The sequence below is a fragment of the Poecilia reticulata genome, chromosome 16, assembly GCF_904066995.2.
Source record: "Poecilia reticulata chromosome 16, P_reticulata-male-v2, whole genome shotgun sequence".
NCBI lineage: Eukaryota > Metazoa > Chordata > Actinopteri > Cyprinodontiformes > Poeciliidae > Poecilia > Poecilia reticulata.
Genome location: NC_088845.1, coordinates 17113124 through 17126616, shown reverse-complemented (window position 1 = coordinate 17126616; position 13493 = coordinate 17113124). Strand labels below are relative to the sequence as shown.

The 13493-nt window shown below is 44.8% G+C and overlaps 1 protein-coding gene across 3 annotated transcripts; it reads left to right on the top strand.

Moving 5' to 3' along the window:
- The first annotated feature begins 9337 nt into the window (after positions 1-9337).
- On the top strand, positions 9338-13455 carry sgk2b (serum/glucocorticoid regulated kinase 2b). 3 transcript variants are annotated; one of them, XM_008432669.3, is made up of 12 exons: positions 9338-9510; positions 10034-10109; positions 10201-10270; positions 10393-10418; positions 10768-10825; positions 10905-10988; positions 11080-11211; positions 11304-11416; positions 12407-12626; positions 12706-12861; positions 12954-13043; positions 13124-13455. In XM_008432669.3, the coding sequence occupies exons 1-12, from the start codon at positions 9444-9446 to the stop codon at positions 13283-13285; spliced, it is 1254 nt and encodes a 417-aa protein (XP_008430891.1). In that variant the 5' UTR covers positions 9338-9443; the 3' UTR covers positions 13286-13455. The 3 variants fall into 3 exon arrangements, with proteins under 3 accessions (XP_008430891.1, XP_008430892.1, XP_081453440.1); XM_008432670.2 differs by lacking the exon at positions 9338-9510 and having other exon boundaries at positions 10048-10109; positions 10177-10270; XM_081597314.1 differs by lacking the exons at positions 9338-9510; positions 10034-10109 and adding an exon at positions 10504-10564.
- The last annotated feature ends 38 nt before the right edge of the window (positions 13456-13493 follow it).

The window sequence follows — 13493 nt, the reverse complement described above, 5'->3', positions numbered from 1 at the left end:
GCAACTGGCAACAGGGAACATCTGAGACGCAGACTGCACTCGACGAGAGACTAGACAGTTTGGACATATGACCAGGACCCGACAAGGAACAAAGAACACGGGTGACATTAAATACACAGCGGGTAGTCTGGGAACAGACACACCTGGGAACAATCAAGGGAACGACAGGACAGCATGGAGACTCACTAGAAACAGCACCTAAAATAAACACAGAAAAACTCAAATCCTCACAGTATGCTTATTATTGCTGCTGTTTTGGACTCTTTTTTTCATTTTTTTAATGTTTAATATTCCCTACACACATGTTCACACTTCACAACGGGACCTACAGGCAGATGCTTCCCTCAAATCAATTATTGTGGACAAACTGAAGTAGAAAGCTATAAACATGTCATGCATTCATCTCTCAGAAGAGGTTTAAAAACTTGGGATGAAATTAAATCTTGCTTTACTAAGCTTACATATAAAACCTGCTGCTTCTCTGCTCATGCAGGTTGATTCACAAAGAGAAACAGATTTCCACAAGGATAACGACAAATAAAACAGACACTTAAGAGAAAATAACTTATTATAACAATAGAGCAAGTATGTCTAAGTTAACGTCTGAAATCTGATGGAAAATGATCACTGAGGCAACAAAGAATGACTTATGCTACTGGCTGTTTCTCCAGTATTTCCTGTATGTCTAATTAAGTAGCATGACAGTAAGGCAACACAGGTCTGGCAAAAACATGGTGAGGCAGCATCATGCTCTTTGTTGAGGAAGATGAGACTCCTGCTTTGGAGGTTAGAATTTAATATTTACTTTTTAACAGGTAAAAGGTAAATCTTTTAAATTCTTTCAAGGCAGAAATTTAATTTAAAACCAAGAATCTGTTCCAAAATCTGCAGCTAATAAGTTTTCATAATACAGTGGTTAACAATGAGATCCCTCGGGTAGGTAATGAAGTTAAAGGTACAGCTGTAGCACATCATTTCAAAATTAGTTTTTAACTATGTAAGGCTTTTTTTTTTTTTTTGCCTTACTCAGGCGCTCTAACATGGTTCATGCTACACAGCAGGAGTCAGAGACTCTCCATTCACGTGCAAGACACAGCAATGCACAAAAAGCTGGAAAACTTGAATACATTTACTCATCATGTCATGTTTCTGGCCCGTCTGCCTGCTATGTTTCTCTCCTCTGTACTCCTCATCAAGCTCATCTGGTTCACCTGCATGCTGCTGCGCTGGAGCACAATCAGACTCATGCCTTCCACCTGTTCACCAGCAGTTATATTCAGCTCTCAGGCAGGCAGACGGTGCCAGATTTTTGAAAGCCACCGAGTGAGTAGATATCCAGCGTTCTTCCTGACCTGACCACGATCACGAACACATTTTTGACCCTTGGATTTTCCTGCCTTGCCTCGCCCACGTCGGATTCTTCACTGGCTTCTGTTTTCTGGTCTCGACCCTGTTTCTGCCTTTTGACCTCTGCCTCCTGCCTCGCCCTTGGATATTGTCTGCCTGAGATTGCCTGCTAGTACTGGACCCTTTTTCCGTGACCTGACCACTGCTCTTCGCCCAACCCTCAGACGTTTGTCTGGTCCTGCCTGTCCTAAACCCTGTGCCTCCCAGTCCTGTCCTTCCCTAGGTGTGCCACTTGTCTCTTCCACTGTGCTACCTGGATCCCTCATCCCCCACACCACCAGGAAGGTTAGTGATCTTTTCCCTTACAGACTTTTGGCCTTCCCCTCCTACCTACAACCCTCTAACCTGTTTCTCTGTCCTCAGAGGTTCCTGTTCCTTGCTCGTGGTTCCCCGTCCCTATACCTGGTCCTCAATAAAGACCTTATTGATTTTACTTTGTGTCTGACTGAAATTTCGGGTCCTCAGGTCTGAACATTACAGAAAAATCTGGCCAAACATGGACCCTTCGTCAGCACAAGATTGGCGCAGCAATGTTGAGAGTGCCATCAGTCGCCTTAATACTGGCATGAATGAAATCATTTCCACGCTTCGTAACATGTCTTCTCCTCCTGACCAGGCACAGCCACAGACACCTCCCCAACCAGCCCCTGCAGTTCAGCCCGCTGTGGTCAAGGAGCCTCGTCTGACCCCTCCCGAGCTATTTAAAGGAGACTCTGACCAGTGCCGTGCGTTCCTCGCTCTGTGTGAGATACACTTTGAGTTGCAGCCCTCCTCTTTCCCTACTGAACGCTCCAAAGTGGCATTTGTGATCTCACTTCTGTCCGGTAAGGCTAAACAGTGGGGGACAGCAGAATGGCAGAATGAATCAGATTCCTGTTTGACCTATTCTACATTCTCTAAAGAACTGATCAGGGTTTTCGACCCCATCCTCCCTGAGAGGGAGGCAGCTAGGGGGCTACTATCCTTGAAACAGGGGGTAAGAGTGTAGCCTCTTACATCATTGACTTTCACCTGTTATCTGCAGACAGTAGCTGGAACCAAGAGGCATTAATGGATGTGTTTATGCAAGGTCTTAATGAAAATATCAAGGATGAATTGGCCACTCGAGATTACCCTAAGTCCCTCAAGGACCTTGAGGATCTGGCAACCAGGATAGACCTTCGCCTCGCTGAGAGGAGAAGGGAGAGACGTCACAACGAGGTTTCATCGACCCCATTTGGTCACTCAGGTTCTCGGTCCGAAGCCACAAGTTTCTCCTTCCCCTCAGTAGAGTCACCAGATCCTGAGCCGATGCAGTTGGGGAGAACAAGGATCTCCATGGAGGAACGTTGTCGCAGAAGGCAGTTTAATTTATGTTTTTATTGTGGAGGCAAGGGTCACATGGCGGCCAAGTGTCCATTAAAAGGGCAGGCTCAGTAGAGGATAGGGGAGTTCTACTGAGCCATAACATGTTGTCCATCTCCTCATCATTTTCTTTCTCTGCTAACCTTGTGGTCTCCTCCATTCCCCACCAGGTATCAGTCTTCATTGACTCCGGAGCTGATACAGAGTTCATGGATGAATCTTATGCCAGGGGCCTCAACATCAAGCTCCTCCACACTTCATCAGTCCATAATGTTCTAGCTTTGGATGGACATCATATTAGCCGGTCAAACCTCATCACAGAGAAGGTCAGCCTGACGCTTGGGGTAATCATCAGGAGGAGATCACTTTTGTTATTATTCACTCACCACAGTTGCCCATCATTTTGGGGGCCTCATGGCTTAACAAGCATAATCCTCACATTGACTGGCAGGCCAAGGAAATTTTGGGCTGGTCAAGGTCTTGCTCTGCTACCTGTTTGCTCTCTGCCTGTACCCCTTCCCTTCCAGACAATGCCATCGAAGAAACTTACCCGGACTTATCCAAAGTGCCACCTGAGTACCACGATCTGAAGGTGTTCAACAAGTCCCGGGCAACAGCCCTCCCCCCCCATAGGCCCTATGATTGTGCCATTGACCTCCTTCCAGGTACATCACCCCCCAAGGGGCGTTTGTATTCACTGTCTGCTCCCGAGAACCAAGCCATGAGGAGGTATGTACAGGATTCTCTCAAGGCGGGTATCATTCGCCCGTCCTCTTCTCCTGCTGGTGCGGGGTTTTTTTTTGTTGGCAAGAAGGATGGTTCTCTAAGGCCTTGTATAGATTACAGGGGTCTTAATGGCATTACCGTTAAGAATCGGTATCCCCTTCCCCTCATGAATTCTGCCTTTGACCAGATCCAAGGGGCCAAGTTTTTCACTAAATTAGACCTACGCAATGCATACCATCTTGTTCGCATCAGGGAGGGAGACGAGTGGAAGACCGCGTTCAACACTCCCACTGGTCATTACGAGTACCTGGTCATGCCCTTTGGGCTATCCAATGCACCAGCAGTCTTCCAAGCTCTGGTCAATGACGTCTTGAGGGACATGGTTGGGCACTTTGTATTTGTTTACCTTGATGACATTCTTATCTACTCTCAGGATCTGGATTCCCACAAGTACCATGTTCGGTCGGTTCTTCTTCGCCTTCTCCAGAATCATCTTTTTGTAAAGGCAGAGAAATGTGAGTTCCACACCTCCACCACATCTTTTCTTGGCTACATAATTTCTCCCAACAAGGTGATCATGGATCCCTCTAAGATCTCAGCAGTCTCCGAATGGCCCACTCCCACTGACCGCAAACAGTTACAGAGATTTCTTGGATTTGCAAACTTTTACCGTCGTTTCATCCGTAATTATAGCCAAGTAGCATCTCCTCTTCATGCCATTACCTCATCCAAGGTCCAGTTCATGTGGAGCAAGCAGGCAGAGGAGGCTTTCTCCAGACTCAAGTCTCTGTTCACCTCTGCTCCGGTTCTCCGGTCCCCTGACCCTGCGAGACAATTTATTGTGGAGGTCGACGCCTCCAGCACTGGGGTTGGAGCTGTCCTAAGTCAGAGAACCGCTGATGGTCGTATTCATCCTTGTGCCTTCTTTTCTAGATCCTTATCCAGTGCTGAACGCAACTATGATGTGGGGGACAGGGAGCTTTTGGCCGTCAAGCTGGCCCTTGAGGAATGGAGACATTGGCTGGAGGGGGCCAAAGAACCATTCCTAGTATGGACCGACCACAAGAACCTGGAGTACTTGAAGGCAGCTAGACGACTCAACCCCAGACAAGCAAGGTGGGCTCTGTTTTTTGGACGGTTTAATTTTGCGCTCTCTTACAGGCCGGGGACCAAGAACATAAAACCGGACGCCTTGTCCAGAATTCATGAATCCTCTGAGTTGGGGGCCGCCTATGCAGAGGAGTTTATCCTCCCAGACTCTGTGAGGCTGTCTGTGACCAGGTTGGAGCTGGAGAAGGAGGTCAGGGACGCTACCCGTGATCTTCTGGTTCCAGCCTCGTGCCCTCCCGACAGGCTGTTTGTCCCAGAACAGCTGGTCCCCAAGGTACTCGAGTTCTGCCATAAGTCCCGCCTGTTCTGCCATCCAGGCATCAGCAAGACCTTACAAATTGTCCGGCCTCATTTCTGGTGGGGCTCCATGACCAAGGACGTTAGAGTTCATTACAGCCTGTCATCAATGCTGCCAAGCAAAGTCGTCTCGTCGCCCGCCCTCAGGGTTACTGCGGCCCCTTCCCATCCCATCCCGCCCTTGGTCGCACATCGCCATGGACTTTGTCACAGGTTTGCCCAGCTCTGATGGTTTCATTGTCTTATTAACTGTCATTGACAGATTCTCTAAGATGGTCCATCTGGTCCCCCTCAAGAAACTCCCCTCTGCTAAGGAGATGGGGGAGATTATGGCACGGGAGGTGTTCCGCCTCCATGGGCTCCCCACTGACATTGTCTCGGACAGAGGACCTCAATTCGTCTCTCGGTTCTGGAAGGAGTTCTGCACCATGCTTGGCATATCTGTCAGTTTGTCGTCTGGGTTCCATCCCCAAACTGACGGACAGACCGAGAGGGCTAACCAAGAGATTGAAACCAAGCTTCGTATCCTTTGTGATTCTGACCCTACCAGGTGGTCACACAACCTACCGTGGGTGGAACATGCCTTGAACGCTCTTCCCTCTAGCTCCACTGGTCTCTCGCCCTTCTACACTGTCCATGGGTTCCAGCCACCGGTGTTCTCTGTTCAAGAGAGGGAGGCTAAGGTCCCCTCCGCTCACGCTGCAGCTATGAGGTGCCATCGGATCTGGAGGAAAGCCAGGAGGGCCATGATCAAAATGTCAGAGGTGCAGTCCAGATCTGCTAATCGGCACCGTGTCCAGGCACCCACCTACTGTGTTGGCCAGAAGGTCTGGTTGTCATCTAAGGATCTCCCCCTACGGGTGGAGAGTCGGAAGTTGGCACCCCGTTTCATTGGTCCCTTCCCCATCTCCAAGGTTGTGAATCCAGTGGCGGTCCGTCTACAGTTGCCCGGTTCAATGAGGATCCACCCCACATTCCATGTGTCTCGGGTTAAACCTTACACCTTACCTCGTCTTGAGCCTGCCCCCAAACCTCTCCCGCCCACTCGCTTCCTGGATGGGGATCCCATCTACACAGTGCGCCGCATCCTCCGGTCCAGGAGAAGGGGACGTGGCGTCCAGTACCTGGTTGATTGGGAGGGATATGGACCAGAGGAACGGTCCTGGATTCCCGGCCGTTTTGTCATCGATAAGTCCCTCAGGAGAGACTTTTCATTGCCTCCATCCTGATCAGCCGAAGGGTCCGTCGGGAGCCGGACCTTAGGAGGGGGGTACTGTCATGTTTCTGGCCCGTCTGCCTGCTATGTTTCTCTCCTCTGTACTCCTCATCAAGCTCATCTGGTTCACCTGCATGCTGCTGCGCTGGAGCACAATCAGACTCATGCCTTCCACCTGTTCACCAGCAGTTATATTCAGCTCTCAGGCAGGCAGACGGTGCCAGATTTTTGAAAGCCACCGAGTGAGTAGATATCCAGCGTTCTTCCTGACCTGACCACGATCACGAACACATTTTTGACCCTTGGATTTTCCTGCCTTGCCTCGCCCACGTCGGATTCTTCACTGGCTTCTGTTTTCTGGTCTCGACCCTGTTTCTGCCTTTTGACCTCTGCCTCCTGCCTCGCCCTTGGATATTGTCTGCCTGAGATTGCCTGCTAGTACTGGACCCTTTTTCCGTGACCTGACCACTGCTCTTCGCCCAACCCTCAGACGTTTGTCTGGTCCTGCCTGTCCTAAACCCTGTGCCTCCCAGTCCTGTCCTTCCCTAGGTGTGCCACTTGTCTCTTCCACTGTGCTACCTGGATCCCTCATCCCCCACACCACCAGGAAGGTTAGTGATCTTTTCCCTTACAGACTTTTGGCCTTCCCCTCCTACCTACAACCCTCTAACCTGTTTCTCTGTCCTCAGAGGTTCCTGTTCCTTGCTCGTGGTTCCCCGTCCCTATACCTGGTCCTCAATAAAGACCTTATTGATTTTTACTTTGTGTCTGACTGAAATTTCGGGTCCTCAGGTCTGAACATTACACATCAACCCTCAAAGAAAATGCAAACTATTGGGCATAGATGAGATATTATTTAATCATGTGCAAAACTCTTACGTTTTTAAAATCTGTACAGTATGTGAGGAACCAAGTGACCCTGCAGGGGTGCAACCCTTCAAAGAGCGGATCAGTGTCCCTTCATGCTTCTTATGGCTGCACATTAGAAAGCCATCAGACGCACACAGAGCTTTGGTAATGGACAGCACATGAACTCAAAATGCTGCAGAGTTTTAGTTTAAGGGGATCCTGACTTTGGCAACCAGATAATTACCTGTTTATTTATTTTTAGTTTTACAGTTGTATCTTGCAGAATAAAAGTCACAATAAAGGTTGAAACAAGATTTGCAATAAATCTATTCTCTCATTTTTACATTACAAATACATTTTAATGCACCCTTTCGATATGTGTAGATGTATTCAGTAAATTAGAATACATTTATTTCATCTACTCAGATTGCAGAATAAAACACATTATAAAGATTAATTGCACACAAACTGATGTTGTCAAGTCTTTGTTTCTGTTAATTATGAGTTTGTGCTTACAAATAAAGATCAAAGATTAGAATATTACTACAAACCAATAAAAAATTATTTTTAATACAGAAAAGTGAACTCAATTTCTGCTTAAAAATTATTTTTTTTAAAAAACCATTCAGCCTCATCAAAACGCATAATCTAATTTACTGAATATGACTCTATTCTGTATGAAAGTGCAATAAAGTACATTCACACCCTGAATACAAGTAAAAATGTGTCCAATCAGATAGAAGACCACCGCTGACTTGACAAATCACTCAGTGTCAATCAACACCTTCTGGTTAGCAGTCACGTGACTGTATCACAGTCCTAAAACTGGGTCAGTAATGATCCAAACAAGTCCTGCCAGTTTCCCAGACGTGCCACAGACAAGATGTCTGACAGCACATGTTTGGAGCGCTGTCAGGAATTTACACACGTAGTACAGTTTCCAGAAATCAAAATAGCCCTAAACGAGTGGGTGCATTCAGAAACTGAGGAGCAAATCATGAAAGCTGAACTTTACAGTAAAATTAGGCCAAAACGTGATCACAGCACTTCATTTGAGTAAACATGTTCCTATATGTTCGCTACTATGCAGGGTCCTTCCTTCCTATAACTACTGATGAGAAGTATAGTAGCTATAGCCTATACTTCTCACCAGTATAGTGTATACTGGTGAGAAGTATAGCATGTACTTCTCACCAGTATAGGCTGGTGAGAAGCCTATACTGAAAATATATTGAATGTATATTTCTTGAAAATATACATTCAAGAAAAAAAAATTCTATTTTTTTCTTGATTAAAAAAATATACATTTAAGTTTCAGATCATCAAATAAAATTTGGTATAAAACAAAAATTACCTGAGTAAACATATATAAGTTTTGAGACTCCCCTCTACAGTAATGAACCTTCCCCATGTATTCTCCTACCATAGGTCCGTCTCACATTTGACAAAAACATTTTGATAATATTTGACTGGCAAGACCAAAGAAGAACTTTTTGGAAGGTGTGTGTCCCATCACACCTGGTACAAAACTAACAGAGCATTTGAGACAAAAGATGATACCTGCAGTCAAATATGGTGGCGGTTGTGTGATGGCCTCGGTCTACTCTGCTTCCTCAGGAGCTGGGCGACTCGCTGTAATTGATGAAAACCTGAATTTTTCTTCCAGAAAATGTTGGGTGAAAATGACATAAAGCACATCAGTACATCCTCTGTAGGGCTAAAAAAAAGGGACAGTTCTGGGGTCTGGATTAAAATCGAAATGAGATGCTCTGACCTTAAACTGGCTGTTCATTCTCAAAAATGTGGCTTTTTTGTAGAGTGTGGCAATGTGGTGGCAGTGTGGCAATACAAAATTTTGACACAAATGTGGCAAAACACATTACATTGTTCAAACACTTCTGCAAAAAAGAATGAGACTAAATTCCTTGACAGCGACCTAAGAGACTCGCTGCCTGTTAACCCAAATGCTAAAAGGCAGTTCTTAACGCCAAGTGTGGCATAGACAGATATCAGGGTCAGGCTACTTTCTCACCTGGTTTTGACAGCTAACATGAGCCACCATGCAGTCATGGATCTGCTTTGGAGCTTTTTCAGTCACGGGTGCTGAAATCGTGTGCCACGATGCTTTAATTGCAAAGAATATGTTGTAAAACACAACTATGAAGGACTTCCCTTTCAAACTTAAATACTTGGTGAGAACAAATAATTGTATCCTAACTAAAAGTTATTTAACCAACACCAGTAATACCTATAACACAGCGGTAGAGACAAATGCCCCATATACTGGTCATAAGGAGTGCTCATGTTGATCTTCGCATGGTGTATTTATAAATTGTCCGAGGGAACTTGAACGCATCGCCTAGTGAGTTACAGGTCTTAAATTGAGCAGCAGAGCGGTTGAAGTTTCAGTTGCGAGGGGCCTAGTTGAAAACCAGAACTAGAACCAGAACCTGTTCTCTTTGGAGTTTTATTTTTTAAATAAAACTTCCTCCACATGACTCTGATTCAGGAGAGACCGCTGACTTATGCCAAAATGAAGGGGCTTGTTACATTTATCTCAGGTAGGTCGCCATTTTTAAGCTTAATTGAAAAGTGAAATTAGCTAACCGTTAGCCTAAATATCGTCACCTTCCTAAAATACTGGACTAAGTCATTTTGTGCCAAAAGTTTTGTTTTCCTCTCCTCCTTCCGTCCTCCCCCAAGTCGTCTTTTGGTGCTAATTTAAAAAATGTCATTTTGGGGGGGGGGGGGTTGCAAAATCATGTTTAGCTAAATTTGATATTTTACGAAAGTGATTATATGAAACATCGCAAATTATTTTGAAAATGTCTTAAATAAAGTATTCCTCAATAGGGTATTCCTCAATGGGTTTATATTGAATAATTTCATTTATTGAATTAATATTAAAATAACTTAACACAGATATCACTTGGTTACTCCAGAAAGCTATTAAATTTCGTTTAATGTTCAGTACGACCTCACTTTGAAAAGCTGCCAGACATCAGACTAAATCCAGCTAGTACATTCTTATGTAATGGACTAACCCACCCTGTCTGCCCGTCTGTCTGTCCATCTGTCTTACAGACGTGCTGAAAGAGAAGAAAGTTGGCTTCAGCGATTTCTTGCACAAACTTGTTTCCACCCAGAAGCCCTGCCAACAGTAAGTTAGCAAAGAAAATAAGACTTTCTTTTTTAAAACTTTTGAGTCCAGCCCCTTTAACTCTTAGCTGTGCTTGACCTCCCGATTGAAGCCCGGACACCCAGAAACTGCTGCAGAGACAGAGCAAGATGAGGAGACATAAGCAGGAGAAAGCTGCCTCGGTGAGTTCTGATCTGGCAGAGGAATCTTAGGAGACGCTGCCTCGGCGTTGACGGGGTATGAAATCCAATCCCACCTTCTGACTTGACTATCCCTCCCCTCTCTGTCTGTCTTACTTTTTCAGAGCTCGGTGAACACGGAAACCTCACAGTGAGTCACACCCACTCGCAGCGTTTTTCTTGACACGAGAAAAAGTTTTTGCTTCACATTACAGAGCAACCCCTTTCTTTTATAGCAGTCAATTGAGAAGCACAGTGAAGGTCCATGGGAGGGTCCCCTAATTGGCTCCTAACCTTGTGAGCTCACGTCACAGGTTGTGGCATTAGCAATTATGAGGGCTTTTTGAGAAAAACAAACATTTAAATAAGCAAAAAACAACCAGGGTTATTATGTGGACACATTATGTATTTAGCACCATCACTCCATTTGCATACTTGTCTTACAATCATTAATACATTTCTTGCTACTTACCACTATTTTCTGTCATCGTCTTCATCAGGGTGAAACCATCAGACTTCGACTACCTCAAAGTTATTGGCACGGGAAGCTTTGGAAAGGTATTTTTTTCATTAATATATTAGTTTTTATCTGTAAAAGCTGTGAAATGATCAATTAAAAAAATGAAATGTGTAACAGGTGTTGCTGGCAAGACACAGAAAACAAGGAGGTTACTACGCAGTTAAAGCCCTGGACAAGCAGACGATCATCAAGAGGAACGAGGTCTGTCCTTCTCTGTGTTTCGTTGCGTCTGTTTGTCCATCTGTGTGTCTGTCTGTCTGTCTGACCGTGTCTGTGGGTTGTGTCTCTGCAGCAAAGGCACGTGATGGTTGAAAGGAGTGTGCTGCTGAAGGGACTAAAACATCCATTCCTGGTGGGGCTGCATTTCTCCTTCCAGACGCCAAAGACGCTCTACTTCGTCCTGGACTTTGCAAACGGTGGAGAGGTATGTGGGTTAGAGAAGTCCTTTGTCTGATTGAGTCTCACAAACTCTCTCTAGAGTTTCATTTCTGTTTGTGAAACCTTTGTTTCTTGCAGTTGTTTTACCACCTGCAGAGAGAGGGTTCGTTTCCAGAACCCCGAGCTGCTTTCTACGCTGCAGAGATCGCCGCTGCGCTGGGGTATCTCCACTCTCTGAGCATCGTTTACAGGTACACAGATGAAACACGGCTTTAGATAACTCCGTCAGCAGTTCTGCAAGTTTGGCTAATGTTCAGTTAAAGAGCTTATAGAAAAAAATAGCAGACTTCTATAAATTACGCAACATAACTAATTATTAGCTGAAAGATTTAGGTAAGTTTAAAATGTTAAAATACAACTTTATTCTCTAAGGTTGGTGTTTGTTTTTTTTTACTTTTTGCATGTGACGCTTTTACACCCACAGTTTCCTTCATGTATTAAACGTCATAAGAGGAAAACTACTGAAATCCCTGATTTCTAGTCAAACATTAATTATGCTGTTTTGTTCACAGCAAATGAGCTCGTCATAAATAAGTGACACATTTTTATATCCCAACGGAAACTAACTGGTTTAGTCAGAGGAGCATTTTTCCTAGACAGGAAGGTCTAACTTACTTTCTCTGAAAGGGTTTTTACTGCCCTACATAAGGAGCTTTAAAGCTTTGTCAAAGTGCAAAATTGCCCCAAGAAATGTCACCAAAGTGATATTTATTTGATTGACTTAGAGATATTTTATAGACTAAACAATAGGCCTGTCACAATAACACATTTTGCTGGATGATAAATTGCCCCTTAAGTTATTGCAATAAATAATATTGTTGTTTTTAGACCATTTTCAAGTAATATATTGAAAACGGCATAATAATTGAAGAACACATTCTCAAAACTCAATAAACTTTCTATTGAACATTTAACGCTGGAGCTGAAAGATATTTTAAATATCTGAAATAAACAAAACAACAAATAAAATGAATTATGAAGTTTCTGTAAACAAAACTGTCCTCTTAAAAAAAAAAGTCAGACTGAAAACTTTTGTCATCCAGTTTTTAGTAGAAAAGACAAAAACAATAAATCATGCAAATGTAAATTATTGAGCTTGTTTAAATTGATCATGCGACGAGCTGATTTATTGTGACAAGCCTACTCAACACTTTTTTTCTGCTCCATGTGTTTCTGTGCAGAGACCTGAAGCCAGAAAACGTCCTGCTGGACAGCGAAGGCCACGTGATGCTCACAGACTTTGGTCTTTGTAAGGAAGGCGTGGCTGTGGGTGGGATTACACACACCTTCTGTGGGACCCCAGAGTATCTGGCTCCAGAGGTTCTGCTGGGCCAGCCATACAGCCTGGCTGTGGACTGGTGGGGACTGGGAGCGGTGCTGTTTGAGATGCTCTCTGGACTGGTGAGTCTCACTGGATTAAGCTTCGCCTCACTGTTTTCTGCATCTTTAACTCACTGGATCGGCCTGTTCTGCTTCCCAGCCTCCATTTTACAGCCGCAGCAGGCTAGAGATGTTGGAAAATATCCTCTACTCTCCTCTGCGGCTGCCCAGCGGCTTGTCTGAAGGCGCCCACTCTCTGTTGAAGGGGTTGTTAGAGAGAAACATCTCCAAGCGCTTGGGCCAGGGACTTGATATTGTAAGTGCGCACAATATCATGAGCCTCTTCACTAATCCTGAATGAGTGAAGAGGCTCATGACCACAGGATTTTATTTCTGGCGTTTCCTCAGGAGGAGCTGAAGGAGCATCAGTTCTTCGCTTCCATCAACTGGGACGACCTCATAGCCAGAAAAGTTCGGCCTCCATTTATCCCTAAAGTGGTACGGATAAATCAGAAAATGGTCAGAAACGTAATTTCAACACGTGCCCGGTTGGTTTTGATTGTCTTGTCGTTTTCTAGACCGGTCCTTGTGATGTGTGCTACATCGCTCCTGCATTCACACTGCAGCCTGTCCCTGCCTCCGTCCATGACAGGGCGGAGGCAGCCGCCTCCAGCGCAACCTTTTCTGGATTCTCCTTCATGAACCCAGCCGAGTACGTGGCAGCAGAGCAGGCCTCATAACGCCACAGAGTCCTCCTGGAGCGGGATTGTTTAAATATGTATTAAGTTATTTTTTTTTATTTAATGTCTTTTTTTGTACTTGAATGGAAAATGAAAACCGTGATATGGCAATTTCCAGCATGTTTCATTTGTTGCTTTTGAATAAACTGTGATATGTTTTTAGATTTTCACAGATTTCTCCGTATGAATTATTTATATAGGAGAGGCG

What these genes read in the sequence shown, in the direction of transcription:
- sgk2b (XM_008432669.3), top strand. Translation starts at nt 9,444, where the DNA reads ATGACTCTGATTCAGGAGAGACCGCTGACTTATGCCAAAATGAAGGGG. An exon ending in CGATCATCAAGAGGAACGAG is followed by an intron (nt 10,989 to 11,079) that starts GTCTGTCCTTCT and finishes GTGTCTCTGCAG; the next exon opens with CAAAGGCACGTGATGGTTGA. An exon ending in TGGGCCAGGGACTTGATATT is followed by an intron (nt 12,862 to 12,953) that starts GTAAGTGCGCAC and finishes GCGTTTCCTCAG; the next exon opens with GAGGAGCTGAAGGAGCATCA.